This window comes from Lepidochelys kempii, chromosome 3, assembly GCF_965140285.1.
Source record: "Lepidochelys kempii isolate rLepKem1 chromosome 3, rLepKem1.hap1, whole genome shotgun sequence".
Classification (NCBI taxonomy): domain Eukaryota; kingdom Metazoa; phylum Chordata; order Testudines; family Cheloniidae; genus Lepidochelys; species Lepidochelys kempii.
Window position 1 is genome coordinate 209,563,887 of NC_136382.1, and position 27,326 is coordinate 209,591,212.

The 27,326-nt window shown below is 42.2% G+C and overlaps 1 protein-coding gene across 3 annotated transcripts in view; it reads right to left on the reverse strand.

Annotated features, from left to right (window-relative positions):
* The window catches only part of ZC3H6 (zinc finger CCCH-type containing 6), a 76,535-nt gene that overhangs the window by 36,818 nt on the left and 12,391 nt on the right, over positions 1–27,326 (reverse strand). The window contains exon 2 of one of the 3 annotated variants that reach the window (XM_073339895.2): positions 21,627–21,743. The exons of the other annotated variants lie outside the window; for them this stretch is intronic. Within the exon in view, the coding sequence (XP_073195996.2) occupies positions 21,627–21,743 (117 nt within the window). The remainder of the gene's footprint in view (positions 1–21,626; positions 21,744–27,326) is intronic. 3 annotated transcript variants of the gene reach the window in all.

Here is a 27,326-nt window from a genome sequence, read left to right on the forward strand (position 1 = left end):
TAAATCTTTAAACATTCACCCAAGGAGTTATGATGGTTTTTTCCCATAGTTTAAATAGTGTATGCAATTCATAAATTACTTCTGGTACTGAGGCCAAGACCAGTTTATATACAAATAAAAATTATAATAAATTTTAAACCACTCATAACTAAGGTCCTCTCTACATTAGAAATACAGCCACATCAGGTCACTAGCAACTTCAAAGTGTGTCCTAGCTTGGTTACAGTTTCCATTTGTAGTGTACAATGGGTCTACTTTTCATAACCAGGCTAAAGCCTTGGTTGGACCACAGCTTTCACCAGATCATCAAAGAGAGTTAAGGTCCAGTTTACATTACAAACTATAATCATGTTTTCCACTGAATTACAGAACAACAGTATTACTACTAGGAGCCCTAATTGTGTTGTGTATGTAGCGTAGACAGGGCATAAATTAAATATGAGTCAGGCTCTTAGAAAGCTGAGTAGTAAGTGAGACTGTACAATAAACGTGGAAGTGCTTCCACCCTTATAAAACACTACACTTCATTATGAATGAATTTTCTTCATTTTAGGAACAAAATTTATCATAAAACTGAGATTGGGCCCATAACAGTAGCAGATTTGCAATGCTTACCCCATGTGAAAAATCCCCCTTAAAAAAAAGGAACTGTTTCACAAGTAAGGATTATAGGAACTTTCCCTATAACTCTGATGTTAAAGCAGCAATTCAAAGAAGCAAGCTGGTTTTAACAGTCCTAAACAAAGCAACTAAAGGTGGACTAATTTCATACATTCCACTATATTAACTATCTAGGTTAGAAAAAGAAAACTACTGTGACATAAAAACTGAAGAACTGCCATACTGGGTCAGACCAATGGGCAGTATAAGCCAGGATGAGCAGGGATGCAAAACCATGCTCTGAAGCATCCCTAGCCACTGTTTGCCAGAAGCTGGGAATGGGCAACAGGGGATGGATCACTTGATGATTCCCTGTTCTGTACATTCCCTCTGGGGCACCTGGCATTGGCCACTGTCGGACAGGATACTGGGCTACATGGACAACTAGTCTGATCCAGTATGGCCATTCTTATGTAGTAGCCTTTCTTCATCAGTGGCCAGCACCAAAGCTTCAGGGAGAATGTACAGTACAGGATAATTATGGAGCGATCCACCCCATTTTCTCCTCCTGGCATCTGTACTGTGGGAAAGGGTAAATAACTCTTCTCTGTTCACTTTTTCCATACCATTCATGATTTTATAGACTTTATCATATTTCTATCATATTTCCCCTTAATCATCTTTTTTGTCAGACGAATAGCCCTAATCTTTAGTCTCTCCTCATATAAAAGCCATTCCATACCCGTGACCATCTTTGTTCCCCTTCTCTGAACCTTTTCCAGTTCCACTATATCCTTTTTGAGATGGGGCAACCAGAACTGGACACAGTATTCAAGAGCACACCATGGGTTAATATAGTGGCATTATAGTATTTTCTATCCTTTTCCTAATAGTTCCTAACATTCGGTTAGCCTTTTTGATTATTGCTGTGCATTGAGCTGAAGTTTTCAGAGAACAAGCCCTGATGACTGACTCAAGATCTCTTTTTTGAGTGGTAACAGCTCATTTAGAATCAGTCATTTTATATATGCAGTTGGTATTTTTTTTTTCCCCAACATGCATTACTTTGCACTTATCAACATGGAATTTCATCTGCCATTTTGTTGCCAAATCACCCAGTCTAGTGAGACCCCTTTGTAAAGCTTTGCAGGCAGCTTTGGCCTAACTTTAATAATTTTGCATCATCTCTAAATTTTGCCACTTCATTGTCCACTCCCATTTCCAGATTAATGAATACGTTGAACAGCATAGATCCCAGTACAGACCCTGGGAGAACTCCACTATTTACCTCTCTCCACTGTGAAAACCGGCCAATTATCCTTACCCTTTGTTTATCATCTTTTAACCAGTTACCAATCCATGAAAGAGGATCTTCCCTCTTATCTCACAACTACATAGTTTTCTTAAGAGCCTTTGGTGAGGGATCTTGTCAAAAAACTTTCTGAAAGTCCAAGTACACTGGATCACCTTTGTCCACGTTTGTTGCTCCCCTCAAAATAGTCTAATAGATTGCTAAAGCATGCTTTCCCTTTACAAAACCCAGATTGACTCTTCCCCAAAAAATCATGTTTATTTATGTTTGATAATTTTGTTCTTTACTACGTTTATACGAATTTATCCAATACTGAAGTTAGATTCACCAGCCTGTAATTGCCAGGATCGCCCCTGGAGCCCCTTTAAAAAACTGGTGTTACATTAGCTACGTTCCCATCACCTGATACAGAGGCTTATTTCTAGTATATCTAACATACTAGTTAGTAGTTCTGCAATTTCATACCTGAGTTCCTTCAGAACTCTTGGATGAATACCATTTGGTTCTGGTGACTTATTAGTGTTTAGTTTATCAATTTGTTCTAAAACCTCTTCTATTGACACATCAACATGTGACAGTACTTCAGGTCTGCCATGCCAAAAGAATAGCTCTGATGGATCTCCCCCACCTCTCTGCTGTGAAGATTGATGCAAAGAATTCATTTAGCTTCTCTGCAATGGCCTTGTGTTCCCTGAGTACTCATTTAACACCTTGGTTGTCTCTAGTGGCCCCATGGCATGTTTGGCAGGCTTCCTGCTTCTGATATACTTAAACAAAAATTACGGTTAGCAACTTGCTAAAGATGCAAAAACTATCTAAATAAACTCAAACTTTGTAGGCCATCTATGCTACTGACTTGGTAATTCCAACTACTGGAAATTTATTCTGTGTGTGCATTTCTATGATCATATACCAAATAAATTAATAGGTATGCTAGTGGTGAACATTATACACAGCCAAATTACAATAGGTAGAAAATAAAGAGCTTCTTTGTTGAAGCAGCAAACTATATATGAAGTTATAAATCTGTTTTGAATCAAAACACAGAATGTATTGATGGCTACTGTATAAACTAGGTCATGTACATCATTTTGTGGTTGTGTAAAAACCTGTCTGCTTTTCCTCCCCCCGCAAAAACCCCTAATTTAGTGGTTCTTTTCAGGTTTTATCAAGGGTTGTGGGTTTGTTTGTTTTTTTTAAATGTGTCACTCTTCAATACTTTCACAAGCTATATTTGAAAGCTGTTTGACCCCAGAAACATGAAACTGTAATTTCAATCTGTGAATGAAAAAGGACAAGTTACTTACCTTCTAGTAACTGAATTTTTTCAAGATGCATGGTCCTTATGGGTATTCACTGTCAGTGCACATGTGCTCTGGGTGTCTATGCCACCCTGTGCTCCCAAGTGAGGGCAGAAAGGGTGGTGTGGACTAACCGCCTTTCCAGTTCTGACTCTACCGTGAATCACATGATGAGCTGAGCACAGGGGAAGAAGGGCGGGTTGTGAATACCCATATAGACCACATATTTCAAAAAAGTCCAGTTCCTAAAAGGTAAGTAACCTTCCTTTCTTGTTTCAGAGATTCCTTTCTTGAGTCCTGGTTCCCAGGGCTATTCACTGTGACTTCCAAACAGTGCTTGTTGAAGAGGAGGGTGAAAGTAAATATGCTGTACTACAGAGTGGAGGACCACTAAGCCCAAAGGAGGCATCCCCAGCCAAAGCCTGAACCAGACAGTAATGTGTGGTGAAGGTATGAATGAAGCCCCAAGTGGCTGCTCTGCATATCTCTGTTATAGTTTGAGGAGGGGTTTTTATAAGTTCCTAGCAAAGGAGGATGCAGGAGGAAATCTACTTATCTTCTGGCAATACAGTAGTAATAAACAACCCTGGAGGCTTTCAAAAGGGTGCTGTTTTGTGCAGGTCCAAGGCTAGAGCCTGGTGCATGCCTAGGGAATAGAGTTTTGCCTCCTCCATGCTGTGGTGAGGTTTAGGGTAAAACAGCAGAAGGCGAATAGTTCGGTTAAAGTGAAACTCACAAGGCACTTTAGGTATGCATTTTGGATACAGCTGAAAAGAAACCTTGTCCTTGTGAAAAACTGTATACATAAAAGCTACAAGCTTCCGTATCCTTGTAGCAGAGGTAACAGCTGTAAAGAAGTCGACTTTCAAAGAAAAGTGCAGGAGGGAACAGGAGACCTAGGGTACACACGGTGGTCTTGTGAGGGCAGAAAGGATGAGGGCTAGATCCCAGATCGGGACCAGTTTTGAGACTGGAGGGAATGTCTTCATAATGCCCTTTAGTAACTTTGCAGTAGTGGGATGGGTAAAGACTAAACATACCTCCACTGGGGGGTGGAAAGCATTGATGGCTGCAAAATGTCCCCATAGGGAGCTGAGAGACAAGCCCAACATCTTCATTGAGAGAAGATACTCCAGCATGAGGAGGGTTCCTGATGCCTTAGGAGGTAAGTGGTGCTGCTGATACCAAGGAGAATTGTTTCCATTTAGCGGCACCACATTTCTGTGTCGAGGATCTCCTGCTGTTATTCAGGATGGAGTAAACCTCTCTGAGAGCATGTGCTCGTCTTTATGTAAATTGACCATCCAAAAACCACGCTACCTGATGCAGAAAAGGTAGGTTGGGATGGCTCATCCTGCCCTTGTTCTGGGACAGCACACCCGATAATGGTTGTAGGTGAATTCATAAATGGGAAGCTGGCTGTAGGATGGTGGTGAACCAAAAATGCCCTGGCCTGCATGCTGCTATCAGGATTACTGTCACTCTGTAGAGCTTGATCTTCCTAAGCATGCAAAGAAAGAGGAAAATGGGAGGGAAGGTATCTATCAGTGGATCCGACCATTACACCAGGAAGGCATCTGCTCCGGAACGGAGGCCATGGGTGGCTTGGGAGCAGCATGCTAGTCAGTTCTTTTCCACTAGGTTGCAAAAAGATCCCAAGACAGGAACATCGCGGCTAAAAGATATGCTGTACTATTGACGAGTGGAGTTCCCACTCATGATCTGTGTGGGAAAGCCTGGTGAAGATGTCTGCCAGGGAATTCGTTACCCATGGAATGCAAACAGTTGAAAAGGTGATGTAGTGCTGAGAGGTGTTCTGGTGTCTAATGCACCAATTCCAGAGGTGGACCACTTCTCTGCAGAGTGGGATAGATCTTGCTCCTCCCTGCTTGTTTATATAGTAGACGGTGGTCAAACTGACCTGAATTTGTGTGGACCAAATGATGGGTAAAAACATCTTGCATGCTTTGTGAACTGCTAGGAACTCAAATAGGTTGATATGTAGCTTGGACTGCTGTGTGGGAGCCTAGTGCTGTGGGCTGTCTGGTTGTGATGCGCTCCCCATCCCAGTAAGGAAACATGTGGCGAGTGTCTTTGCAGATGGTGCGAGAACGAAAGGGACTTGTATTTCAAGAAGTCAGATTTTGACATCAGTGCTTGGTAATGCACTATTTGGAATGCTAAACTGGCCAAAAAAAAAAGAAGTCTTCCTTCCAAAGAGGTCTAACCAGTTGGCACCTTTGTCCAGCAGAGTGGGCTTGGGCTCCACTCTGTGACATCTTGGGCTCAGGTATGAAAAACAAAAATTTTGCTCCTTTGGAGGAATGAAGTAACATTTCTCAGTCATCTTTGGGGTTGGGGCACATACAGCAGGTGGGTGCCAAACCACTTTAGTAGGTTCCATAATGGCCTCATTAATCAGGAGTGCTACTTTAGAGGAAGCCATAGCTAGCAAAATGTCCGGAGCTTGTGGGTTGGATCCTGAACCTCCTTTAGCAGAATCTGGATAAAGTCCACAATTCTCCTGAGAAGGTTCTAGTACCACTCAAAATCATCTGGAGGTTTGGGAAAGGCTGGTGATACTGCCTCATCTGGAGAGGACAGAGAAAGTGCCACTGGCAGATCCAGAGGTTTTGGGAGTACCAGCTGTTCCTGTGGAGATTGCGGTTCTTCACCCCGTGGTGGCCACAGCTAGGTTTATTATACAGAGAACTTGTACTCAGCGGCTTGAAAGTATAGGTCCCAAGGGCCCCAGTAAGATCAATGAGTAGAATCGTAAGAGTATGGAGGTGGAACTCACAGTAGGTACCATTGGTCAGTAGGCCAGAAATGTTGTTGGTGAGGATATGAGAGCAAGAGAATGGATCTGGAAGTCCTGTCTGAACTGACAGTTCTCAGTTAGGTAGCTGTGGGGGGACTGTTGGTACTGGCTCATTCTTGTCTGATGAAAGAGAGTCTTCAAGATCCAATGATGGGGCTGAAGGTGCCATGGGATCTGATCCCTACCGACCAGTAATGGGAGCAGCTGGGTGGCACAGTGACTAAGCCTGACCCACCACTACATGGCTGGGCTCCTGTACCAGCAAATGCCAAGTGGATGACATTGGGACTTCCTGCAGCAGGATCAGTTCTGAGAAAATTTGAAATTTCAGGTCGTATAGATAGGCCCTCCAGAAGAGCAGACTGAGGTCCTACCTAAGATAACCTGTGCAAGGGCAGTAATGTCAAACAGAGAGAGAACAATTCCTTCTGCCATGCAGATGCTACCACCATCCTTTCAGTGCATGGTTTTGGAGCACTGGGAGCTCCCAGTATCATCTGCTCCTACTCCTTCCTGTGAGCTCCAGGAGCAACCATTCTGGGGCATGGAGTCTCAGGTGGCAAGAAGAACTTCTTTTCAGAGGAAACCGGTCCCTCTTCTTGTGGGGGTGTTTGCCCTTGTCTTCTTTGTATTTCTGCCTCATGAAGTACCTCTGTGTCCTTGAGGACTTTGATCCGTTAGGTCTGGACTCTGGAGGGACACTGTCTGGGATGGGTGAATGTGCAGCAGGAGGGCCCAGGATCCAAATGGGCCTCATGAAGAGCTCCATAAGGTGTGTCTGGAGTCAGAATTCACGAGATTGCCATGCTTTCCTCCCACATACAGGCAGATGCTGTACTTTGAAAGGATGTGAGATTCTTTGAGAAAATACAGGCAGGTTTTGTATGGGTTGCTCACCGGGAAGACCCGGGGCAGGCCAGGCCGGGCAAGGCTTGAAGCCTAGAACATTGGGCATAATAGGTGCCTGAAATGGTAGAGGAGCTAGGGGTCCCCCCAATCACCAACTAATTAAGTAGCACTAAAAATCGAAACTATCCAAATGTAACAACTGTTTACAGACTTGAAGAAGCAGAATGCTAAAGAGCAGAAATAGACACAGGAGGTTCCATCCCAGACCACGAGAGGTAGAAAAAGAACTGGAGAGGCAGTCCATCCATACGGCTTAGGCCCTTACTTGGGAGCATGAGGAGGTGCAGGCATGGACCAACAGTAACTGCTACAGAAGCATTACTGGTCCAGGGCACAGTGAATAACCATGGGGACCTGGACTTGGAAAAGAACGAACTATTCACAAAAAATGAAAGTCATGAAAATATCAAGGTACTTGTTATGCCTGTAAGAAAATATAAGATAGTTAGAGATAAGAAAGTTAGAGAACTTCTCCAAAAGCTAGAGGACGAGTGAAGACACTGGTGATTTCAGAGAAGTGTCTGGCTGGATCATTTATCAGTGGTTCTTGAGAAAAGTGTGTGTGTGTTTGTGAGAGTGAGAGAGAGAGAGCGTGCAAGTTCTGAACTGTTAAGGGACTTGATGTGCTAGAGTCTAGAAACTTTTGGGAGGTGGGTACAGTTCTATATGAAGCTGGCTATTTCATCTTGTTTTTAGTCTTCACAGTGTTGAATTCAATAAGTGGTGGTTTCTCAACTGTAGTAAAGGTGAAAGCTGCTAATCAATGCTGCTAATCAATACTGCAAATGGAGTGATATCAAACTTCACTGTATGAATTTCTGACTCAACATGCCCTAAGTTGGAGCAGCAGGAAACAAATGATTTAATAGACAATGAACATAAATAATTCTCCTAAAGTAAAATATAAGCAACTCTCTCAAAACGTACAGTAGCAAGATGGAAAGGGTGTATGCTTATCTCAAACAGTGCAGAAAAATCAGACTCTTCACGATCAAGTGAACCACTAAATGAGACTTTGTTTACTGAAGTGCATTAATGAGTCTGATGACCCTGTAGGCAAGACATTTTTAATGCTACTAATGCCACTGAAACATCAAAGATAGTATAATTCAAATCCCAGTTGCAGGCATTCTAGCAGTTCCTCAACATTCTCTTTATTCAATCTATTTGGGGTGGTGGCCACGGTAATTTTGGTTCTGAGAAGTTGTAAATTCCTACTATCTGATTAATGCAACGCTCTTTTTTGTTCTTATGGGGGGAGGGAGGGATGTCAGCCTGTTCGGGAACCTTGTGGTCAGTTACAATGGAAACAAATATGGAAGAACACAGCAAAACTTGATGGGGATGACTTTCACATACCAACACTATGTTATGCAGTGGGGATACCCACACTACCTTTTCTACAAGAGACAGAGATGATTTCAGCTTTACATGTTCTCTAAAAGTCTATGTCCTCAGTTAAGGAAAAAGTTGAGTCTGTCAGGGAAAATAATCAACCATGGACTCTAGCCATTTTTTGTCATTGTCCATGTGAGTTATGTGGACTCAGATGACCACCAAAAAAAAGAAGCAGGAAGTGAAATGTCCAGGCTCTCAAAATGTTTAATGAAAAAGAACTCCCAAACAGAAAAAGAGACAGCACAAACCAGAAAACTAGATGAGAGCTCATAATTTTCTATTTCTAGGTTCTTTTTCAAGTCACCTAAAACTGATACAACCAAGACCCTTTTTTGCTACAGGATACCTATGTGCAAATCTTGAAAGGGACAACATTGGCAACACCATCCATAAAGTCTTAACTAATACTAAAGACAAACTCAGAATCCTTAAAGCAGCTGAAATAGCAGGTGACATCATTTATCGAAGCAACAAAAAGAAATAACGTTTCATTACCTGTAATTTTTAATGTTTCATTATAGAGGGCATACAGTGGGCTGGACACTATTCATGGGTTGGACCTGCTCATTCCACCACCATGGAAGCTTTTTCCCTACCCTCCCCCTTTGATTTCAAATACCCTCTGCTGTACCGCTACAACACTGCTATAAAGAATGAAAATGAAATAAACAGTGAGCCCTCCACTACAGGATTAAGAAAATGAGGTTGAAGTGTTATAGTTCCACTTGGAGTCTCTCTTGTTCACCAGCCAGGAAGAAATGGGATAAGGCTGATACTAGGAATCTTGGGGACAGTGGATTGAACATAGTAGGTAGGTCTACACAGCCAGCAGCAGCAAACCTCCCAGCCCAGGTCAACAGACTTGGGTTTGAGGAGCTTGTGATAGTGCTCTAAAAACAGCTGTGTAGACAGCACTCTGAAGTTGCAGTTTGGGCTGGAGCTTGAGCTCTGAAGCCCACCCGCATCCCTAGGCTTCAGAGCTGAGCTGCAACTTCAAAGCACTTCTACAAAGCTATTTTTAGAGTACTAGCAATGAGTCCCACATCTGTAAACTCAGGCTCGGAGGCTTGCTTCTGTGGACTATGTAGCTGTATCCCTAAGTACCTACAGCATAATTTCTTACGAAGGCCAGGATGTCTCTAACAAACAATATGAACATATTTAGGCTCAGGTTTATGAATCAGGTCAACAAGTCTTCCAAGTCTTGTATGTTCTTGGTAAGGAAGACTTCTGATATTTTAATACAAAGTTGACAAATTCTCAATAATCAGGTTGTTGAAGGAGCAGATTCTGAGGCTGACTGGGGAAATGGTGGGGAAGGTGAACATGGTTGGCGAAAAACCAGAAGCTTCCAAATATAGCAGACTGCCATCTTTATAAGTCTACAAAACTGAGATCTATGAAACAAATAGATTATATCTGATTACAGATGATCAGTCTTATCTTCTCAAATAAGACGAAACTGAGGTAAGTCAATACATGAGTGTGACACAGCATGGCCAGACGGTGGCAGGAGAGTGTTAGAAGGGAGCCTTATTCCCTGTAGAGGGAAGAAAGTTTGCTATAGATTAATTAAAGCACCTGAAGCCAGTCACCTGATAACCCCCCCCCCCCCCCCCGCTTCAATCAGACAAGAGGAAGAGTTGAAGCAGAGTGGATTGGTGTTGGAGCAAAGAGCAGTTTGGAGGGAAGCAGAGGAGAGTTTGGAGAAGTGCTGCAGTGGGCTAAGACAACCAAGCCCCTAGGTAAAGGGACACCTGGTTTGTGCAAAGGGAGGGCAGGAAGCCCCACAAGCTGAAGGGCAGGAGAGGGAAGCAGCCCAAGGGAAGGAACCGCTAGTTCAAGTGGTTTACTGCTATCCCTAGGGCTCCTGGGCTGGGACCCGGAGTAGAGGGTGGGCCCGGGTCCCTCCCTCTCCACTCCCCTTCTCTAGGACACTAGTGGGGCAATTAATACCCCAGTTCAGGGGCAAGAAACGGTGCCCTGAACCCCCCCAAGAAGAGAAAGCACGAGACCCATCATAGTAGTGCTGGCAATTAGCCACAATGAGTATATCTATCCACTGAAAGGAGAAAGTATCCATGTAACATACCTAGGGATGCCATTGTCAAAAGCAAAATACAAGTACAATTCCTGTTGTTCTCAGATGCAAATAAGTTCTAATGAGAGAAAATGGCTTGCTGAATATATGAATCAAAGACTCCCAACTTGTCTGTTGCCACCCTTGGGCAACTGAGCTAGCTTACTGCTCCATTAGACAGATGAACTCTGCCTCTTCATGAATGAAAGGCCACATGGTTCAGATTTATACTTTTTATTCTTCCCTGGCAGTTTATGTAAGCCATGTTTGTTCATCTGTTGCTCCTGATATGAAATGAGATGAGATGGTCCTGTGAATTTTATGGAGGGCTCCAATAGCACTGATGATTGCTTTAAAGGTAACATCAGGCTAAGATAAGTTAGTGTCATTTGTTTAAAAGGAAAAACTGAAGACATTAGGGATGCTGTGTTGTCCACAGGTTTTTTATATGCACAATGCCAACACGAGTATTAAGTGCAGATATTAGGAGGAAACTACAGAACACTGGAAGAGAAGGGTTAAAATCTGGAGTAGAAATTCGAATAAAGGGAGATTTCCCAGTTGAATGGTCTTAAAAATGAGCCCCAATATGGGTAAGGTCCAGAGGGTATGCACAAAAAGAATTCTGTTTAATAATGAATTGACTATATGAAGAAAAGTTGCCTTTAAGTACATTTTCAGCAGCAGATCATTCAAGTAACAGATGTAAATGCTATCTTAATGAGCTACATCACCTTGCACATCACAGGAAAAGACAAAATACCAAATAACATGGACATGAACAGGTGTTTTCCTTTAAATACAGGAAATGAGACTGATGGGGATGAGATTAGATGGGAAAACAAAAGTTAATTTCTTCAGATCTATGGAACAGAAGAATAGAGTGAAGCCATTTCTTGAATGAGTTATGGAATATTTTCCATTTTGAATCTTGCTTCCATTACAGATATATGTCAAAAACAGATAGACTTCATCTATTTTCATTGGGACCACAAATGATGTGAAAAAATATCAGGATGATGTTTTGAGGGCGACATTGGGATTTTGGCTTTTATGTCTAGATTTTATATAGCATATATGGTAAAGAGGGGCACTCTCTTTAAATTTTACAAGATACCCAATTTCTGTATGACACAGAATGCATTTGAGGTGGAATTGGTCCAGAAGAGAAAGTCAAATGTTTAAGCTTTAAGATTCCCAAGTAGATTAATTTTTGAGTTGAAGAAAGGAAGGAAGATCTATGGTGACCTCCCATCCTGTAATGCTGGAAAAATACTTTCTAACTTCAGTAAAACATGATGGTGGGAATGACTGCATATTCCATAAGGAGCTCATCTATATTTTCGTTACAATGTTTTTTCATCCCTGATTAAAAAGCAATACTGAGAAAGCAGGTTGTTCAGATTGGACTGAACCCCAAGAGAGCTTTCTAAGGGACTGTCCAAATAACTTAGTTCCACTGAAAAGGACAGCATAATACACATGGGATTTGTGTGAAGGATCTTAATTTCTCTTTTTATTGGTGAACTTTGGATCAAGGTAACTTTGCAGAGGTGATGCAGGACATTTTAATTTGCACCCAGCCACTTTAATCAAGAACTCAAACTATTTTTAAGGAGCTGATTACTGTTGTAAATATACATATTTTTCCACAGAAATTTTTGGAACAGTATGTGTGCTATAATGGCAGGCAGGGTTAGGCCACTGTGAGACACATTCTGAGGAAAGGGAACCAGAAGGAATGAAGATTAAACACACTGGATCCTCAGCCTGCTCTAAAAGGAAAGTCAACTGGTTAGGATTACTGAAAAATACACATAATCTGAAATTCAGCAGTCTTGTGAGATAAAATTCCCACATTCAAATGCTGTTTCTTAACAGCAATGAGCCTAAAGCTGCTCAGATGGAGACTGAATAAAACAAGACTGGAATGTCATGCTTAAATAGTCCAGCAGAGAGTCTGAACTCAAAGGATGAATGGAATAAAACAAGCCTAAACTGCCTTCACTGTGGTGAAATGAGGTCTAATCCATGAATAGTTTCCAGACCAGCGGATGTCCATTATGAGAAAACTTTATATTCCCAGACATGAATCTATATTACATAGCCCAGACAGCTACAAATAATTTCTTCCCCTCAAACAGAAGATTAGAGTGTGTTTGTTAAGGCTATAATATTTTTTTCCAAAGTCCTCCATGAAGAAAAGTTTTATATTTTTGGGACAATTCAGCCAACAGCCCAACTGGAGAAAACTTGTCAGATTAATGTACTGTATGTATATAGTAATGTATATTACTCAGTATCTGAGAAGAAAAGGGATATGATCATACAATTTTGAACGTTAAATTAAAGCACTTTATACTGAAAAAACTTGTTCCAGAATACGTAAGTTAAAAAAAAAAAGATAGTATAATTACTCAAGAGACATACACCATCTTTTCTGATTGTTTTTGATTTTCTGACTTGTTATTGGCATTGTACAAGATTGTTCTGCATATTAAAATCAACAAAAATAGATTTATAAAAAGATCAGCAGATAGGCTATAAAAATAACTGAAAATTCAAAGACGAACTTGATAAGGAAGATGCAACCTTCTTTTATGCCCACATCAACTCCTCTATGTAGCACAAAATGAACAATTTAAAGAAATGACTGAAGCAGTCGATCCTGAGTATATTCTTCCAGAGAGATTTTTAAAAGTGAACAGAGAAAAAATAAAAATCAAGATTAATGCAAGATAGTAGGTCAAACATGAGAAATGATCCAAGACTGGAATGTATTATAACCTCTCGTAACATGTAGATAACTTTCTGAGACCTTTACCCTTGAAGTTGAAATTCTCATGTACTTGGTTTCTGTCCAGAGATGATTTTTTTTTGGGAAGACTAAGAAAAATCCTTTTAGTTGTTATTGAGTTATGAGAGAGTGAAAGATACATTTTTCCAATTCAGTAAAATATCTAACCACTTTTGTTTAAAATAAATTGGTTACAGCAACAACAGCCAAAGTTTAAAACATGAAACTTTGTATGGATATACTGCTGTCCCCATTGAGGAGTAAATAAAATGTTTTGGAAGGGAAAAGTAAGTTATAAGTGACTGCAAAAAATCCAATGGATATCCACAGGGCATGTGCTAATAAAACCTTGCCCCTGTGCCCCCGTGATATCATTGCACGCTCTCTCTCACCATCTTAACAGATAAGAGGAGCTACTGATAGAGCAATATATATGAGGAAAATAAATGTAAAAAAAATACATAAAATCTTTCTTAATTAAAATAAAAAGCACTTGCTTAATACCAGGGACAACATAGGCTATACTGGGTCAGACCAATGGTCCATCTAGCCCAGTATCTTGTCTTCTGACAGCGGCCAAAGCCAGGTGCTTCAGAGGGAATGAACAGAACAGGCAATCACCAAGCCCTGGTCTACACTACGAGTTTAAGTCGGATTTAGCAGTGTTAGATCGATTTAGCCCTGCACCTGCCCACTCTGCAAAGCCATTTTTTCTGACTTTAAGGGCTCTTAAAACCAGTTTCTGTACTCCTCCCCGAAGAGTGGATTAGTGCTGAAATCGACCTTGCTGGGTCCAGTGTGGGGTAGTGTGGATGCAATTTGACAGTATTGGCCTCTGGGAGCTATCCCAGAGTGCTCTAGTGTGACCGCTCTGGACAGCACTCTCAACTCAGATGCACTGGCCAAGTAGACAGGAAAAGCCCCACGAACTTTTGAATTTCATTTCCTGTTTGGCCAGAGTGGCGAACTGATCAGCACAGGTGACCATGCATCCCAGAATCGCAAAAGAGCTCCAGCATGGACCAAATGGAAGGTACTGGATCTGAACAGCATGGACCAAATGGAAGGTACTGGACCTGATCACTGTCTGGGGAGACCAATCCGTGCTATCAGAACTCCGTTCAAAAACACGAAATGCCAAAATATTTGAAAATATCTCCAAGGGCATGAAGGACAGAGGCTATCACAAGGACCAGCAGCAGTGCCACGTGAAACTTAAGGAGCTCAGACAAGCTTACCAAAGAACCACAGAGGCAAACGGCCGCTCCGGGTCACAGCCCCAGACATGCCGCTTCTATGATGAGCAGCATGCCACTCTAGGTGGTGCCCCTACAACTACCCCAGCCCTATGCGTGGACTCCGTCAATGGACTCTCATGCAACAGGGATGTGGATTTTGGAGACGAGGAAGATGAGGAGGAGGCTGAAGCACAACAAGCAAGCAGAGAAACCGTTTTTCCCCGACAGCCAGGAACTGTTTTTCACCTTGGATCTAGTACCCTCCCAACCCACCGAAGGCAGGCTCCTGAACCTAGAAGGCGGAGAAGGGACCTCTGGTGAGTGTACCTTTGTAAATATAATACACGCTTTAAAAGCAAGCGTGTTTAATGATTAATTTGCCCTGAAGACTTGGGATGCATTCGCGGCCAGTACGGCTACTGGAAAAGTCTGTTAACATGTATGGGGATGGAGCAGAAATCCTCCAGGGACATCTCAATGAAGCTCTGCTGGATGTACTCCCAAAGCCTTTGCAAAAGGTTTCTGGGGAGGGCAGCCTTATTCCGTCCTCCATGGTAGGACACTTTACCATGGCAGGCCAGCAGCACATAGTCTGGAATCATTGCATAACAAAGCATGGCAGCGTATGGTCCCAGTATTTGCTGGCATTCAAGCAACATCCGTTCTTTACCTCTCTGTGTTATGCTCAGGAGAGTGATATAATTCGTGGTCACCTGGTTGAAATAGGGGAATTTTATTAAGGGAACATTCAGAGGTTCCTGCTGGGCTGTTTTCCTGTGGCTGAACAGAAATCATCCCTGCTGTTAGCCACGCAGTGGGGGGAGGGGTGAAGCAATCATCCCAGAGAATTGGGGGGGGTGTGTGTGGCAGGGGGTGGTTAGCTAGATTTGTGCTGCATGTTAACCTAAAAACCACGGCACCTCTTTTTAAATGGCCAACCCATTTTAAAGGACCAAGCCAACAGGTGCTTGGTATGTGAAATGACGGCACTGCTCTTTGAAACCATTCCCACATGTTAGGAAGGTTAAAGAAGCCATGTGGCTTACCATGTCTACCTGCAAGCCGAATTCTGTTGCCTGCTGGCCCTGCGTGTGTGATTTCTCACACCATATCGGCAGGCCCTCGATATAAGAGGCAAAATGCGACCTTGTAGAGAAAGCATAAGTGCTATGTAATATTAACAGCTTTGTTCACCATGAAAGAGTCTACCCATTGTTCTCTAAAATGTCTCTTTTTCAAGACTAATCTCCCTTTTTTCCCTCCCACAGCTGCAAATGGTTTCATCGCTCCACGTATTATCTCCGTCCCAGAGGCTATCAAAGATTAGAAGGCGAAAAAAAAAGCACTCGAGATGAAATGTTCTCTGAACTCATGCAGTCCTCCCACACTGAAAGAGCCCAGCACAATGCATGGAGGGAGACAATATAAGAGTCCAGGAAAGCACAAAATGAACACGAGGAGAGGAGGGACAAGCGAGAGGAGAGGTGGCATCAGCATAATGAGAAGGCAGGATGCAATGCTGAGGCTACTGGAGGATCAAACTGATATGCTCCGGTGTATGGCTGAGGTGCAGGAAAGGCAGCAGGAGCACAGACCGCCGCTGCAGCCCCTGCGTAACCAACCGCCCTCCTCCCCAAGTTCCATCGCCTCCTCGACCAGATGCCCAAGAACGCTGTGTGGGGGCCTCCTGGCACCCAACCACTCCACCCCAGAGGACTGCCCAAGCAACAGAAAGCTGGCATTCAATAAATTTTCAAGTGCACTGTGGCCCTTTCCTTCCATCCTCCTCTCCTACCCCACCCCTCCCAGGCTACCTTCACAGTTATTCCTCCATTTGTGTGACGAATTAATAAAGAATGCATTAATTTGAAACAATGACTTTATTGTCTCTGCAAGCCGTGATCAAAGGGGGGAGGGGAGGGCCGTTGGCTTACAGGGAAGTAGAGTGAACCAAGGGGGCGGATTTTCATCAAGGAGAAACAAACGGAACTTTCACACTGTAGCCTGGCCAGTCATGAAACTAAAGCTTCTCTGATGCACAGTGTGCCCTGCTATGCTATTGTAACTGCCCTGGTGTCTGGCTGCACGTAATCAGTGGCCAGGTGATTTGCCTCAACCTCCCACCCTGCCATAAACGTCTCCCCCTTACTCTCACAGATATTGTGGAGCACACAGCCAGCAGTAATAACAAGGGGAATATTGGTTTCGCTGAGGTCTAACCGAGTCAGTAATCTGCGCCAGCGTGCTTTTAAACATCCAAATGCACTTTCTACCACCATTCTGCACTTGCTCAACCTGTAGTTGAACAGCTCCTGACTACTGTCCAGGGTGCCTGCATATAGCTTCAAGAGCCATGGCATTAAGGGGAAGGCTGGGTCCCCAAGGATAACTATAGGCATTTCAACATCCCCAACAGTTATTTTCTGGTCTGGAAAGTAAGTCCCTTGCTGCAGCCATTCCCACAGACCAGAGTTCCTAAAGATGCGAGCGTCATGTATCTTTCCCGGCCATCCCACATTGATGTTGGTGAAACGTCCCTTGTGATCCACCACTGCTTGCAGCACCATTGAAAAGTACCCCTCCCTTTTGGTTTATGTACTGGCTGCCTTGGTGGTCCGGTCCCAAGATAGCAATATGCGTTCTGTCTATCGCCCCACCACAGTTAGGGAATCCCATTGCAGCAAAGCCATCCACTATGACCCGCACATTTCCCAGAGTCATGACCCTTGATAGCAGCAGGTCAGTGATCATGTTGGCTACTTGGATCACAGCAGCCCCCACAGTAGATTTGCCCACTCCAAATTGATTCCCGACTGATCGGTAGCTGTCTGACGTTGCAAGCTTCCAGAGGGCTATCGCCACTCGCTTGTGGATTGTGAGGACTGCTCTCATCTTGGTATTCTGGTGCTTCAGGGCAGAGAAAAGCAAGTTACAAAGTTCCATGGAAGTGCCCTTACGCATGCAAAAGTTTCGCAACCATTGGAAATCGTCCCAGACCGGCAACACTATTCGGTCCCACCAGTCTGTGCTTGTTTCCCAGGCCCAGAATAGGCATTCCATGGCATGAGCCTGCCCCATTGCCACCAGGATGGCCAAACTGCCGGGGCCTGTACTTTGAGAGAAGTCTGTGTCCATGTCCTCATCACTCTCCTCACCACGCTGCCGTCGCCTACTCGCCTACTTTTGCAGGTTCTGGTTCTGCATATACTGCTGGATAATGAGCATGACTTTTAGAGTGGTCACAACTGCCGTGGTGATTTGAGTGGGCTCCATGCTTGCTATGGTATGGCGTGAACAGGAGAGCAGAGTGCCAGTGGAAGTGGTGGGTGGATGACAACGCTGACAGCAATATGGCGCCTGCATGGAAAAAGGCACGAAACGATTGTTGGCCGTTGCTTTCACGGAGGGAGGGGGAAGCAAGGGGTAGGCTGGCAGCAGATGGTGCAGTACGACTGCTAGCGGTCATCATGCTGCTGGCTGGGAGAGCAGCCTGAGGCAGAATGGCCCCCTCAAGGATTGAACTCACAACCCTGGGTTTAGCAGGCCAATGCTCAAACCACTGAGCTATCCCTCTGCCAATATTCCAAGCAGGACAGAATCTCCATTAGACAAAACTTAAAGAAGAGAATGATCTGAGTCACTCCCATTTATGTCCTCATCGAGGTCTGCCAGGAGCACCCATGTCTGCCAAGGCACCTCGACCGATCTCACCGAGGCCGGCCAAGAGCACCCAGGAGATGACGAGGATGGATACCAGTTGTACTGCACCATCTGCTACCACAAGGCAATGAGCCGCTGCTGTGTAGCAATGCAGTCCCATGTCTGCCAGCACTCAGGAGACATATGGTGACAACGAGCTGAGCGGGCTCCATGCTTGCTGTGGTATAGCGTCTGCACGGGTAACCCAGCAAAAAAGGCATGAAATGATTGTCTGCCGTTGCTTTCATGGGGGTGGCGGGGCGGTCGGGCGGGGGCCTGACGACGTACCCAGAACCACCCAGCAACAATGTTTTTTGCCCCATCAGGCATTGGGATCTCAACCCAGAATTCCAATGGGTGGCAGAGACTGCGGGAACTGTAGGATAGCTACCAACAGTGCAACGCTCCGGAAGTCGACACTAGCCTCGGTACTGTGGATGCACTCCACCAACTTAATAGTCTTAAGTGGGGACACACACAATCGACTGTATAAAATCGCTTTCTAAAAAATCGACTTCGATAAATTTGACCTAATTTCGTAGTTAGACATACCCCTAGTGATCCATCCCCTATCATACACTCCCAGCGTCTGGCAATCAAAGGCTAGGGACATTCAGTTCGTGGTATTGCATCCCTGACCATTCTGGCTAATAACCATTGACAGACCTATCCTCCAAGAACTTTTCTAGTTCGTTTTTGAACCCTGTTATAGTTTTGGCCTTCACAACATCCCGACAACTAGTTCCACAGGTTAACTGTGCATTGTCTGATGATGTACTTCCTTTTGTTTATTTTAAACCTGCTGCCTATTAATTTGAGTGACCCCTAGTTCTCGTGTTATGTGAAGGAGTAAATAACATTTCCTTATTCACTTTCTCCACAGCAGTCAATATTTTATAGACTTCTATCACATCCCCTCTTAGTAGTCTCTTTTCCAAGATGAACAGCCCAGGTCTTTCTAATCTCTCCTCATACAAAAACTGTTTCATACCCCTAATCATTTTAGTTGCCCGTCTCTGTACCTTTTCCAATTCTAATAAATCTTTCCTGAGATGGGGCGATCAGATCTGCAGGCAGTAGTCAAGATGTGGGAGTACTGAATTTATATAAAGCATTTTCTGTCTTATTATCTATTCCTTTCCTGATGGTTTCTAACATTGTTAGCTTTTTTGACTGCTGCTGCACACTGAGCAGATATTTTCAGAGAACTATCCATAATGACTCCAAGATCTCTTTCTTGAGTGGTAACAGCTAATTTAGACCCCATCGTTTTGTATGTATAGTTGGGATTATGGTTTCCAATGTGCATTAGTTTGCATTTATCAACATTGAATTTCATTTGCCATTTTGTTGCCAGTCACCCAGTTTAGTGAGATTCCTTTGTAAGTCTTCGCAGTTTGCTTTGGACTTAACTATCTCGAGTAATTTTGTATCGTCCACAAATTTTGCTACCTGTTTACCTCTTTTTCCAGATCATTTATGAGTATGTTGAACAGCACTGGTTGCATCACAGACCCCTGGGGACACCACTGTTTACGTCAGTCCATTCTGAAAGCAGACCATTTGTTCCTATGCTTTGTTTACTATCTTTTAACCAGTTACTGATCTGTGAGAGGACCTTCCCTCTTATCTCATGACTTTGCTTAAGAGCCTTTCGTGAGAGACCTTGCAAAAGGCTTTCCAAAAGTCCCTGTACACTGGATTACCTTGGTCTCCACGTTGGTTGATCCCCTCAAAGAATTCTCATTGATTGGTGAAGCATGATTTCCCTTTACAAAAGCTACACTGACTCTTCCTCAACAAATCATGTTCATCTATGTGCCTGATAATTCTGTTCTTTACTACAGTTTCAACCAATCTGCCTGTTACTGAAGTTAGGTTTACTGGCCTGTAATTGCCAGGATTGCCTCTGGAGCCTTTTTTAAAAAACTGGCATCACATTAGCTATCCTCCAGTCATCCGGTACAGAAGCTGATTTAAATGATAGGTTACATACCACAGTTAGTAGTTCTGCAATTTCCCATTTGAGATCCTTCAGAACTCTTGGGTGAATCCTATCTGATCCTGGCAACTTATCACTGTTTATCAATTTGTTCTAAAACCTCCTTTAATGACACCTCAATCTGGGACAGCTCCTCAGATTTGTCACCTAAAAAGAATGGCTCAGCTGTGTGAACCTCCCTCACATCCTCTGCAGTGAAGACTGGTGCAAAGAATTCATTCAGCTGCCCTGCAACAGTGGTATTTTCCTTGAGTGCTCCTTTACCACCTTGACTGTTCAGTGGCCCCAGTGATTATTTAGCAGGCTTCCTGCTTCTGATGCACTTAAAAAAATTTGTTGCTGTTAGTTTGAGCCTCTGGCTAGTTGCTCTTAATATTCTTTTTTGGCCTGCCTAATTATACATTTACACTTGACTTGCCAAAGTTTATGCTCCTTTCTATTTTCCTCAGTAGGATTTTACTTCAAATTTTTGAAGGATGCCTTTTTGCCTTTAACTGCTTCTTTTACTTTGTTGTTTAGCCATGATGGCACATTTTTGGTCCTCTTACTGTGTTTTTTAATTTGGGGCATTCATTTAATTTGAGCCTCTATTACGGTGTTTTTACAAAGTTTCCATGCAGCTTGCAGGCATTTCACTTTTGGGACTGTACCTTTTAATTTCTGTTTAACTAATGGCCCCATTTTTGTGTAGTTCCCATTTTTGAAGTTGAATGCTACTGTGGTGGGCTTCTTTGGTGTGTCCCCCCCCACCCCCAGGATGTTAAATTTTATTATATTATGGTTGCTATTACCAAGCAGTTCAGCTATATTCACCTTTTGGATAAGATCATGTGCTCCACTGAGGACTAAATCAAGAACTGCCTCTCTTGTGGGTTCCAGGACTAGCTGTTCCAAGAAGTACTCATTTACGGTGTCAAGAAACTCTCTGCATCCCGTCCTCAGGTGACATGTACCCAGTCATGGTGGGGATAGCTAAAACCCCCCATTATTATTGAGTTTTCTATTTTTATAGCATTTCTAATCTCTCTGAGCATGCATTTCACAGTCACCATTCTGGTCAGGTAGTCGGTAGTATATCCCTACTGCTATATTCTTATTATTCAAGCATGGAATTTTAAACAGGGATTCTATGGTACAGTTTGGTTCATTTAAGATTTTTACTATATTTTAGTCTATGCTTTCTTTCATATATAATGCCACTCCCCCACCAGCCCAACCTATTCTGTCATTCCTATATATTTTATACCCTGGTATTACCTTGTCCCACTGATTATCATTCCACCAAGTTTCTGTGATGCCTATTAATATCCTCATTTAATACCACGCATTCAAGTTTACCCATCTTAGTATTTAGATTTCTAGCATTTGTATATAAGCACTTATAAAATTTGTCACTTTTTAGCTGTCTGCCTCTATGTGATGTAATTGAATGGGGTTCTTTTATTTGATTGTTTCTTGACAGATCCTACCTGTACTTTATCATCTTCCATGCTCTCCTCCTTACAAGGATATAGAGAATCCTCATTAATAGATCCTCCCCTAAGGGATGTCTCTGTCCGAACCGTGTGCTCCTCCGCACCCGTCGGCTTTTTCAGAAGAAAACAGTGTTAAAAATTGGAGATCTAACAATTTTAGGATCTCCACAATATTTTTGTATTCTCCACTGTTCTGCAAATTTGAAAAAAAGTTTCACTATCACATTTTCATTACAAAGATACATCCCAACTTAAACAGAAGTGCATCTGCACTGTTGACTCAATCTTGCAGAGAATTGTTTCTAACCAAACAGCAGAAGTTAACATGGTAACTCATCTCATTCACTTCAGTGAAGTGCAAGCTTCAAAGTCTAACTGGAAATAAATAAAGCAGAAGTAGATTTTACTACAACTTTAAAATTGCAATTAAAAATCATAAAATGTAAGGAAATGCAAAAATTAAGTTTTCAACACCAACATTAATTTAGTCACATTGCACATAAAAAGGATTCATAATTCAATTTTTCTAATTAACCATATTGTTTTACTATTTAAGTTGTAAAAGCGTATACTACACCATAAAACAAATAATGTGCAATGTATCCATTATTGTCTGTATAATAAAATGCACCCTTTTTATATAACATATAATTTTTGTGATTTCTTAAGATTTTTCAGTTTGCAGGTGAATTCTGGATGGAGCTCAACAATCACGACATTATCAAGCTATTAAATTAATAAGAATTTGGAAATGAAAATCATGCCTTTCTAATACCAGCATTATTTGAGGAGTCTCAGTAAAACAGTAGAAGGAAACAAAAAGGGAAGAGATAATTTGTTTGGACTTCGGAACAAAAGAATTAATTCTCTGGACATCATCTAATCCCCAGGTATTAAGCACTTTAAGGACAGGTCAGTTCTTCATCTCTGTTTAGGGCCCACTTGGGAGTATTATAGCAGGAAAAGGTGGTTTTAGTCACTGACAGGTAGAGCAACTGGCCCTGTCATTTCTGCTGGAAACATCCACCTTGAGCCTACTTTCACACTGTATTATCAACCCAGTCTGATGCCAGTTGCTGACTACTCTGTGAACGGGAATCTCAGAGAGAAAACCACAACCTCCCTTGCCTCTCCTTTATGCCCTACACTGCAAACACACATCCAAACTCCGCCCTCCTCGCAGCCTCTACTCCTGAGAGGACCTGCCAGATGCCATCCATTCCCAATGTCTCTTGAGTTAGGAGCCAGAAGGTGGAGCAGCACTGCATGGAAAACCAAGGACAGGTACAAATTGTGTAAGAGCCCAGAGTAATTCTGCACAAGGCAGCAGGCCTGCTAGCCTAACTGTAGTGAAATAGAGGAGTATGTTCCACCACTATAGAAGAGGCAATGAGACCAAAATCTTCATAGAAAGATGAGCAAGATCTTGTTTTTCTCAGCAGAGGGAGGAAACAGAAGTGAATGGAGAAGCAGGAAGGCTTGTGAGGAACTCTAAAAGAACAAAATTGGGCAATATGAAAATAGATCAAATTTAATCTAGACAAATTAAAATAATCTATACTAAAGGGACCCATTTAAATTTAATTGCTCTCACTGATGGGCAGTGCTTAAGGGAATTAGACACTGAAAGTCACTGGAAGTTGGGCATCTTTTGAAAATATCACCCCACATTTTAATGAAAAGATCTAGGTATTATCATGGACAGCTCAGTAGGACATCCTCTTAATATGCAGCAAAGGTCAAAATCAAATAAGGCATTATGACGTAGTAAGAAGGGGATAGCAAACAATATGGAATATATGCTATTTAAAACAAGGCTAAATCCTCATTTTGAATACTGGATTTAATGTTAGTGACCTGATCTTACAAAGGACATAAAAATTGGAAAAAAGTCCACATAAGAAAACAAAATATTATAAATGTGGAATTGTGGAAGAGAAAATTTAAAAGAATGATTATTTTTCATAAAATAGATGTATTAAACATATAAAATAAAGGCAATTCAATCTATTGAGGTTCTGAAATATACAGAGATACCAGACTCATCCATAGTTCTAAGAATAGTCTCCACTCCATACACAAGCCCTAATTCCAAAGTGTTAAGAAATATCGCCAAATAAACCTGTCTCAAGACAGTGCTTATCAATATCAAGTTCAAAATACATCTACTATTTCAAAACTTCACATTTGGAATTAACTAGAGACTTTAAAAATTACTACAATTCACTCCTCCTAGGTATGTTAAATCATCTCATATCAAAATACTAAGATTGGACTATGGCATCCACAACCCAGTGGAAATCCTACAACCATTTGGTGGAGCAGGTTGAGAAGACTTCAGTTCATAGCTCAATACTGGCGCTACCTCAGGTACAGGATTAGTGACCAATTGAGACATCTTCTGTATCTATCCATTGTTGGTTCTCCAATCTTCTGAGGCAAAATTACTTTGAGATGGGATATTATACACACACACTGCCCATGCTCCTGCCCTGGCACAGTTTGTCATATTTTCTGTTCATTTTCTTTTCTGCCTTTGTCCTTTGGTTTTCTCTTCAACTGCATTTATTTTCTAGTTTTTGTTATTTTATGTTCTCTTGTTTTGTGGCAAGCCTTCTCTGTTTCCCATTAAGCAGGACTATACGCTACTTGGATAGGGGCAATAATTGGTAACTCCATAAAACCAAAACCAACTCTTGCAGCTGAACTGAATGCACTGGGAACAGAACACAGAAGTTTTGGCCTGGAGGTTACTATTCAAGCCTGCAGTCTTGTGCATCTGACCTACTCCTGCAGCATTAGTTCGTTAAGGGGCACTTCTTCACCTCCAACTGCTGTAACACATTTGCATTTGTAAAGATAAGATTTGGGGTCCTGCAAGTTTCTCTCCTGCTGGTAATAGCTCACCTTACCTGATCACTCTTGTTACAGTGTGTATGGTAACACCCATTGTTTCATGTTCTCTGTGTATATAAAATCTCCCCACTGTATTTTCCACTATATGCATCTGAAGTGAGCTGTAGCTCACGAAAGCTTATGCTCAAATAAATTTGTTAGTCTCTAAGATGCCACAAGTACTCCTTTTCTTTCTACCCCCAATGTTGTTCACTTTCCCCCATCTCCTCAACTAGTCTGGACTGGCCCCTCAAGGTTTGGAAACAATAATTGATATTTCTATATTCGACTCACCGCAATACTTGACAGAAAATGTAAAACACAAAGCTGTTTGTTCAAAAATTATTTCTATAAAATTAAGCTGAAAAATCGTAAATATTTTTTATTCGTTATTTCAATTAGTTTAAGGGCGTGGGTATCTCCCTAGCAGAATACCATTCAATGAGAAAAAACTGCTCAAGCTGTCTGTCGGATAATAGACTGTAGTCTTTAAGCCATCAGTGAAAGGATGGTTTTTAGAAGCTTCTCCCTTATGAAAACTGATGAACATCTTTAGACTTTCTGAAGCCCTCAGCATAAGCTAAATAAAACTTTTAAGCCTGCTTCTTACCATCCCTGGAATGCAATCTGTGTTGATTTGGGGAGACAAAATTACCACTAAATTTAAATTGTTCAATTGTGTGATAATACTTCTTAATTTTTCAAATGCAAGATCACACAAAATTTGAGATCTGTACTTGTCCACTCTGCCAGAAACCACAGGCGTGAGCAGCTAGCTACAATAGGTCTTGATAGCTCTTAAAAAACAAGAAAAACACAGTCCTTAACAAGAAAAGGAGTACTTGTGGCACCTTAGATCTTTTTGCGAATACAGATTAACACGGCTGCTACTCTGAAAACAGTCCTTAACACGATAGGGAAATCAGATTTCCCTATCTAGTTACATTTCAAATGCAAAGAGAATGAATTCAACACTATTCTTGGTTATAAATATTAAAATGCATTTTAAAGAAAGAGAATTAAATTTTCAGGCTTTCTGAAGAAAAAATCATAACTCTGCTTCAGAAAGTCTTGTTTCATTGCAAGTCAAAAATGATGGTAGCCTGTAAAGACAAGGTTTTGATCAAATGGAACAGTAGGAAAACCAAAATAATATCTATGCCTCCAGCCAAGAATAGGAAACTAAAGAAGTGGTTTCAGAACAAAGAGGAGATTTTAAAAGATGCTTTCCTAGAGCTGTGCATAAAGTTCTTGAACTGACAAAAAGGAGGTTGTCCCTTCCTGAGGGGCCCACCACGGGTCTTCAGAAAACTCATCCCAAGAAAATAGGAAGATAGGACTTAGAACTGGAATGGATCTTATGGATCCAGTCCAGTCCCCTGCTGGCATCATCATCATATAAACCCATTCATAAATTTATCAAGCTCCATCTTAGAACTAGATAGCCTTCCAACAGAAGGAGTGGGGGGTAAACCTGTTTCAGAATCTCACTCCTCTGATTAGAAACCTTTTAACTTCCAGTCTAAATTTATTCATGGCCATTGCCCATTTGTTCTTGTACAAACCTTATCCTTTAGCTTAAATAGCTCTTCTCTCTCCTGGATGTCTACCCTACAGGGTATTTATAGACAACAATCAGATTTCCTCTCAACCAGTTTTACTAAGCTAAAAAACAAGCCAACTTCTTTTACTCTCCTCTCATAAGACAAGGTCTCCATTCCCCAATCATCCTAATAGGCCTTCTCTGCATCTGTTCCATTTTAAATTAATCTTTCTTGAACATGGGTTACCAGAATCATACACTGTTGCAGATGAGGTTTTACCAGTGCCTTGCACAGTGTCATTAATACTTGTCTATCTCTGGAAATACTGTAATACTGGAAATACCTTGCCTGATACATCCTAGGATTACATTTGCCTTTTTCATGACTGCACCACCAGTGGTCCCACTAAAGCCGCTAGGACTGTGTTAAGGTCCCACAAAGGAACCAGGTCTCAGACCAGAGGATGGAGATGAAGAAGCCCTTTAAAAAATCTTGCTATCATGGTACTGGAGAAGACAGATCTTCCCTGAATGGGGGGATGAAATGCTGGTAGCACTGCCAACTGCACTCTCAATGACCTACGCGCAAGTCCTGATAATTTAAGATGCAGCAAGTATTCTGAGTTGTCCAGGATACAAGCCAGTGTCAGCTGAATTCCACAGGCCATTGACCACACCAAAATCACTTTCATTTTACTGAATAGGCCATTCTAATAAGAGGACTTTGTACTGTTGAATAGGACCTGTTGAACAGCTGCAGAACACCACACTTCCTTTTCATTTAGCCATGAAGCAGCCACACTGTGAGATGCACGGGACTAAGCGTGGGACACAAGGTGCAGCCGTGATTCTAAGTGATTAGGTTGGGATGGAGAGGAAGCAGCACAAGAGGCTGAACTGACAACACGAGAAGATTCGAGAACCAGCACTGCGTTGGGCCATGCAAGTACAAAGAGAATGAGCTTAGCCTGATCCACCTTTGTTGAGGCTGCAAAGATCAAGAAGGGGTCTTACCCCTTCTTTGGATTTGGGCACCAGAAAGTATAGAAATAGAATCCATGACCCTGGTGTTCTGGCGGAACCTCCTCCTCTACCACTTCAAAGCCAGTAGAGGGAGAATCTGCTCAAGGAGCAGTTTCTCATGAGAGGGGTCCCTGAAGAGGGACGGTGGAGGGGAAAGATGGATGGCATAGCCCGATCTGATGGTGCTTAGGACCCAGATATCGGTGGTGATAAAGCCCCAGCCATTGTGAAAG